The sequence below is a fragment of the Coffea arabica genome, chromosome 6e, assembly GCF_036785885.1.
Source record: "Coffea arabica cultivar ET-39 chromosome 6e, Coffea Arabica ET-39 HiFi, whole genome shotgun sequence".
NCBI lineage: Eukaryota > Viridiplantae > Streptophyta > Magnoliopsida > Gentianales > Rubiaceae > Coffea > Coffea arabica.
The window spans coordinates 62,895,119-62,902,701 of NC_092321.1; the positions used below are offsets into that span (position 1 = coordinate 62,895,119).

A 7,583-nucleotide genomic window follows, 5' to 3' on the forward strand; every position below is an offset into this window, starting at 1 on the left:
GATCGGGTACCCGCGAATTTTTATTTTACTGATCCGTATCCGTATCCGTATCCGTTTTTACGGGTACCCAATCCGCATCTGCCCCGTTAAGAAAAATCGGATCAGATATCCTATTTTTCGGATCGTATCGGATCGGGTTCATCGGGTTTCGGATCGGATTGAATTTTTTGCCCACCTCTAGTGTTACTAGAGGGTTCCAAAATATTAGTAAGAAATCGATCACCATAAGTAATAAAATATTCATTATATTAATTGTTTTAATTTTTTTTAACGGTTCTAGAATCGACGGTTCTGGTTCTGGTTCTATTTTTTAGAAAACCAGAACTTTTATCCAAGGTTCTACCATGGTTCTGGTTCCAGTTCTGGTCCGGTTTCAAACGGTCCGGTTCTCAGTTCCAAGTGAAACCATGGCCATGCCTACTTACCACCCGTGCCGCAAGAAATCTTGGCTGATAACAGGACTGGAACCATGAGAAGTTTTCCTTTTCACCAAACTGTGGATCACAATGCAGTTGCAAAAGATTGATTTTTTTTTTTTCAGACCACGTTGGAATGTAGCAGTGATTCTGAAGAAACAAGAGAATGAGGCTTCTTTAACTTAGATTCTGAGTATTTCAATTGAACATTAACATAATTATGGGTTACCAATCATTTCGACATCCTGCAAAAACCATAATTTGTCACCAGATGCAATGCTTGGTTACTTCAAACAATAACACGAGTACCAACAAAAAATTAAAATCATTAGTCAGGCCTCCACATATGTATGACAGTTGAGGATCTCGGCTCCACATATACATATATGTATCATAAACCTAAGGTCCAAACCCTCAATCCATAACACACTTACTTTGTGAATCAACTACCGCGCTTAGAAACTCCCCTCGAACCAGAAAAAAGCCTGTGGTGCTTGCAAACTCTTTACCGCTTTCCAGTTCTCTATTCGGCAGCGACCATTCGACGCCCCTTTTTTGCGACCTGGGCTGCAAACCAGCTCAATGAGCCTACAAACCAAGCATATCCATATGCACCGAGCTTTGAGTTAGGCTTTGACCAAGCTGGATTGATTCGTTTGCAGCCCTGCTTGCGACTTAAACATGAAAGAATCACAACTTTTCCATCACCAATTTATTGGAGACAACCAACAAACACGACGATAAGCCATACCACATTTTAAAAAAGGACAAGTTCAAAAAAAATTTCCCCACATGCAGCGAGGAAAGACACATTTGAGAGAAACAGATACTGGAATTTTGGTAAACCCTCCAAACTTTTACAGGGAAAAGTGTATAAGCTACTATAACAGCTTTGGGACATGCCTGCAGCAAATTGGCATGATGATAATTTAAATTCTAGAACCATCTATCCCACATCTCGACAACCTCTCCCACATCCAGAGACCGAAAGAACAAAGCCACATAGGGAAGACAAAAAAGGCTTACATGACATGATCCTAATCATCAGCAGTCTCACTAACCTAACATAATTCTCTCTACTGATATCCATGGAGGACCACACAAGCTTTTTCAGAATAGAAACTCAAAATAAACTAAACCACATTTTTTGCATTGCAGGGCATTACAAATGGCAAATTTTGATAAAACATATGTACGGTTAGAACACATTTACACATTCCAAAACACTAATCCCAAGCACTTGTAGCTCCAGCACCGTATCCCCCACCATAATTTCCATAATTGCCATAACCACCTCCACCATAATAATCCGATCCCCCACCACTTCGATTATAAGAGGAATCCCTTCTATAGTCACGCCCACCAAACCGAGCACCGCTAGACCGCCGACCTTTACCTCCACCATATGAGGCCCGACTAGCATAGCGAGTCAACCAATCAGGTACCTCTTGGTTAGCCTCTTGCATCAGTTCAGCTAAAGACTTTGCCAACGACATATTGCTCTCATTAAAGAAAGCTGTAGCTAATCCAGTCTTACCAGCACGCCCAGTTCTCCCTATACGATGTACATAATCATCAATATCATTTGGAAGGTCAAAGTTAACTACATGAGCAACATGGGGTATATCAAGACCACGGGCTGCCACATCTGTTGCTACTAAAATTGGAGTATTCCCACTCTTAAATGATCTCAGTGCTAGCTCTCTTTCCTGAAAAAGCACCATCTTCTTATTAAATCATGCCTGATAACATTTGGAGCCCAGACAAAATAAGTCTCCATGAACTAGAAAATGACATAGCTGCTGTTTCAATTCGAAACTGATACATTGATAAATTGATAATGTTTGTTGTCAGAAGATTCCAAGGAACTAAACCATGTGGGATAGCAATTTGATAAAGCATGATAATAACTACCAAAACAAGGTGTTAAAGTTGTCATAAAATTACAAAGCACAATATCATTGGGCCATTTTTTCATCCAAAAAAAAAAAAAACACACACACCCTTGCTTCATTCTACAAAAATTGAATTTTCTTCTCTTTTATTGGTGAACTAAAACTCAAAGCTTTTGCATCGTAGAACAGCGCATGGCAAAACTACAGCACTAAGAAAGCAATTGTCATGTTGATAAGAAGATACTCAGCGAACCTAGTCAAGAACTCGAAATTTGTTTATTTCAATGGCAGAGACTGTTGAGATTCATGAGAATGAAGAAACATAGTATAATTGGAAAGCAGCAAACGAAGATATTATGAGGTAAAAGATACAGTCCCTCCATCCAAGTCTCATTGCCCTATTTGACCAAGAACTGTAATAATATAGTACATTTAATGCATCTATACCTCCAAGTAATGTCAGAGTACTCCATCTATAACTGTGATTTATGGGACAGCATTTTCACACTACCCTTAGTCTACAATGACAAAAGATAACATTTCCATATCATGAAAAAGGGTACCAGAAAAACAGAAAACGAGTGCAAGGAGTATAAATAAGTTCAACAAAAAGATTTTAATTCTGGGAACACTCTCTTGTTTACCTGTTGTGTTCTGTCACCATGGATAGTAGTTGCAGGAAAATGGTTCATGCACAACCAATGTTCCAGAGCATCAGCTCCTTTCTTTGTTTCCACAAATACTAATGTCAGGGCTTGCTACAAAATCCAAATTATGCCAAATTAAATCAAAGCCATAGAATAAATCATAACTGGTTGGCAAAATTCTAGACTGTAATGACAATTTAATAACAGCAGGAGACCCAACAGGCTGCTTGATAGCATTATTCAGCACGAGACAAAAATTCACTATTTCATTTAGTATTGCATACGGTAGCAACTTACTGAACAAGGAAGAAAGGAGGAAAATGATACCAAAAGCAGCCAACAGACAAAAAAACAATTCAGCTACATATGGAAAATACAATGGACAACCAACTAAATCTCAAATAAAAGAATATAAACAGTGCCACAAAGTACCTTGCCGTGAACACCATTTGCCCTCTGTGCATGAAGAAGATCCATAAGGTGGCTTCTCTTGTCACTCTCAGGCACAAATTCAACTCTTTGAACGATCAAATCTGTACTTGAGCCAACCCTTCCAACAGCCAGAAATATGTAGTTTGAAAGAAAATCAGATGCCAATCTCTGCACATGGGTGAGAAACCAAAAATAAGAAAAAAAATAAACTAAAAAGAAACTGTTGACCAAAATACCAAATTCAAAGGAATTGAACTCCAACAGAAAGAGGGAATTTCTATTTAAGAGACTGCATGCGAATTACTAAGCAACCCCTACAGGCCAAGAACATTACTGCTTTTGTTGGTTAGTAAACTAACACCAATGCACATAAACACCAAAAAATCTTACACCAATGAGGTACAAGCAATAAAGCTGTAAAAATTACAGATGACTCAAGTGGCTTTCCACATGAGACATAAGAAACCATTGAAAATTAGTAAAAACACCAATTCAGTGAATGAAATAGGTCTCACAGAAAATTTGATGGCCCACATGTAGCATTCCATACAACTGATCTCCCAGACAATTGATGAAATTAACAAGAAATATATGCAGTGTACAACTCATACAGCCACCTTAACCGGCACAAAATAACTTTCAAAATCAAAGAAACCGGAACAAACTTAATTAGACACATTGAGCTATGAGCAAAAGGTAACTAGCAAGAGAACCTGGATCTCTTTCGGAAAGGTAGCACTAAACAGCATTGTCTGTCTTTCACCTCTTGGAGGCATGTCCATTTGCTCCACTATCTTTCTGATTTGAGGCTCAAATCCCATATCCAGCATCCGATCTGCCTCGTCAAGAGCCAGAAACCTAATCATCTGCAATGAAACTTTTGCCCTCTCAAGCAAATCAACTAATCTTCCTGGAGTTGCCACAAGAATATCGACTCCTCTCTCAAGCTCACGCAGCTGCAAAACATAATAAACTATCAGCCCCCAGAAACACACAACTACCACAATAAAAGTAACAGGTTACACAATTGGCACTTCACAAATTGTTGAGCAATTTTAAGACTACCAACTTTAGCACATCCGCAAAATCAAGAATATCATGTGCCTGAATCTCCCTCATATCAATCACAAGATCAGAAATTTGACACCATAAATACAAACTCACTTCTATTATGTTCCTCATCTAGTTTCGTTAACAATAAGCTTAATTTAGATTCTGATCTAACGTTAAAAATCTTGAAGTGTGTTCTCATTTGCCTTTTTTGACCTTCTAATCTACCCTGTTCAAAGCTAATGATATTTGTTTCCAAAAGTTTCTACCCTTCTGTTTCTAAGAAATGGCATTGCCTATCAAAAACCCTTCAATTGTACGGAAATATAGCTCTATAAAGGCAAAAGGAAAACGAGGATTTGGCCCACGTAGATTTAATGGACAAAAACACTAGACAAAGAATAAAACAATTGGGAAACATGGCTGTAATCCTGAAACGAAAATTGAGTTACATGTGGCAAAAGACAAGTGACCCAAGATGAACATTTATTGATGACAAAAGTCTCTGACAATATTGAGGTTACATACAAGCTTATTGTGCCTCATAGAACAACAAAGCTTAATCCCAGTCTCACATATCTATAGGAAAATAATTTAATACCTACATAATTTTATACTGAATTTTATGAGTAATGCACATAAATCAACCAAAAGAAAGTGAAAAGATGCATAAAAAATTCCACAAGATGAGTACTGGTTAAATCCAAATGAGCTGTAGTAACTAATTAACTACCTGCTGATTTATTGGTGCTCCTCCATAAGCCACTACCACCTTAACACCAGTTTGATACGAAAACTTCCTAGCTTCCTCGTGTATCTGCACATTTGATAACAAAAAAGAAAATTATGCATTGCAAGATGAACAGAAAAGAGACACATCAAACAAAGATATACAGAATCCACCTGCACTGAGAGCTCTCTTGTAGGTGACAGAATGAGAGCAAGCGGAAATACTGTCCGTGTTCCACGTGGCCTTGGAGGGAAACCTCCCCTCATGATTCCACTAATTATAGGGAAGCAGAAGGCAGCTGTCTTACCAGAACCTGTTTGAGCACAAGCCATTAGATCTCGTCCTGCTAGAGAGATGGGAATGGCATGGCGCTGAACAGGAGTTGGTTTTACATACTTGCACCTCCTGATATTCAAATTGAGTGCATCCCCTAAATCTATTTCGGCAAATGTATTCACAGGAGGAGCCACGTTATCCCCGCTTGTCTCCACCGGAATGTCCTCGTAGGCATCAAAGTTAATACCAGTATTCTCCTGCTCACTGAATGTGCTCTCCGCAAGACCATCAGCATCATCGTTGCCAAAAGGATTCACCTCCCTCTCCCTACTCCAACCTCCACCTCTGCTCCCCCAACCGCCAGCCCCACGACCCCCACCACCATACCCTTGTCTTCCATAGTCAGACCTAGGGACACCATACCGCGGCCCACCAGAGGCTCCACCGTACCCAAACCTATCACTAGCTGATGGTGGGCCAGTCTGAGACGGTGCAGGAGGCTCAGCGGTCGGCTGTTTGTTCCTGAGGTGTGGCGGGACATAGGCTGACTTGGAAGTAGCGGAAGCTCCACTCGCACCACTTGTCCCAGCATTTTCCACAGAACCAGAGTTGGCATTCTCAACAGCATCTGCCCAAGAACTCCTCATTTTCCCAGAATCCTAATATCTAGCAACAAACCTCACTAACCCACAATTCCAAAAACCGAGCACGAATTGCTAATGCATCCAAAGAGCTATAGACCTAGAATTTCAACTCTTCAAAAACCTGTTATGAAGCAATAACCAATTAAAAAAATCGGGGGGAAAAAAGACCAATTTTTTGAAACAAAGAATGTAATCAGGCAAATAAAGCAATCATCTACCGCAGAAGAAAATTTATATACACCAAAAAAAATGAATCGAGACAAGAAAATTAAAGTTAAAAATGCTAAAAACAAGCTGAAAAAAATCCGCCGCCGTTTAAGGTTCAGCTACTTCTAAACAAAAATGCATTCTTTAAAGCTGAAGTACGGTAAAATGGACCTGAGAAGCAGAGATCAGAAGATGCGTAGCGAAGATGAAAGCAAAAAAATTCTGCTATCATTTGTTGGAAGGTGAGAAAACTTGAAAACCCTAAAATTAGGGGTCGAAGAAATTTTACGAAATCGGACAGAGAAAGCGGAATTAAAGGATTTGAAAAAGCTTGGACTAGAATACACCCAATACGACCACCAAATCAATCAATCCATATGATATTATTTCAAAAAAAAAAAGAGTTGGCAGTTCCTAGTACTAAAATTAGCAACCAAAGAAAACCAAAAATACTCCTACTTACTTTGCCGTAAACAAGAAGAAGAGAGGAAAGAGGAGAAGAGGAGGAAAGGAAAGAAGGAAGGAGAGGAGAAACTTGTTAGTAGTACTAACTTACCTTCGTGGTTTCAAGGAAAAGAAAAATCTCTCTGCTTTTTCAGTCTACACTTTTTATTTTTGGGATCGCAAGTAAACTACTATGTTTTGTCGTGTGTATGCGGAATATATTATGAAAAGGGATGTCTCTTCAGCAGCGTAAGTGGCCGTCTCTTTGATTCGTGTGGTATTTGACAATTAAAAATAAAATATTTGAATAAGTAATTAGCAATGAATTTTTTTAAATAAAAATAAGTTATAAGCTATTCACTTATTATTATTTAATATGAAATACTTTTAAATGTATTATCTGTTTTAGTAATTAGCGATTTAGTAACTTCAATTTAGTAATTTGATAAATTCAGATTTCACAATTTTCGTAATTCCGAATACACCATGAGTCTTTGCTCTCCCTAGATTTCTACTCTCTTCTTTCCAATTTGTGTGTGTGTGTGTGTGTTTTTTTTTCTTTTTACTGCTTTGTGATAAATAAACTTGCCAAGAAATTAGTAGTGCGTTTGGATAGGAGATTATTTAGGATAATTTTTGCAACAAAAATTTTTATAGTGAAATGTTTTTTTAATGTGACATAAGTAAAGATATATTTATGATGCAAGCAGATAAATTTGTGTAAATAATTTACTATCTAAACACGCTAACTAGTATGTTTGGATAGGAGATTATTTTGATTAAAAAAAATTATTTAAATCAATAACGTAGTTTCTTTTTTTTGGTGATACCATACATATAAA

At 38.0% G+C, this 7,583-nt stretch overlaps 1 protein-coding gene across 3 annotated transcripts; it reads right to left on the reverse strand.

The window, feature by feature from the left end:
- Positions 1-700: 700 nt before the first annotated feature.
- On the reverse strand, positions 701-7,001 carry LOC113696037 (DEAD-box ATP-dependent RNA helicase 37). Of its 3 annotated transcripts, none has more exons than XM_027215345.2 (7): positions 6,761-6,861; positions 5,344-6,211; positions 5,174-5,257; positions 4,104-4,346; positions 3,391-3,558; positions 2,956-3,069; positions 701-1,080 (listed from the first exon to the last, which is right to left on the reverse strand). In XM_027215345.2, exons 2-7 carry the CDS (start codon positions 6,091-6,093, stop codon positions 940-942), a joined length of 1,500 nt encoding a protein of 499 aa, XP_027071146.1. In that variant the 5' UTR covers positions 6,094-6,211; positions 6,761-6,861; the 3' UTR covers positions 701-939. The 3 variants fall into 3 exon arrangements, with proteins under 3 accessions (XP_027071146.1, XP_027071141.1, XP_027071142.1); XM_027215340.2 differs by lacking the exon at positions 701-1,080 and adding an exon at positions 1,229-2,125 and having other exon boundaries at positions 6,854-7,001; XM_027215341.2 differs by lacking the exon at positions 701-1,080 and adding an exon at positions 1,229-2,125.
- Positions 7,002-7,583: the final 582 nt, after the last annotated feature.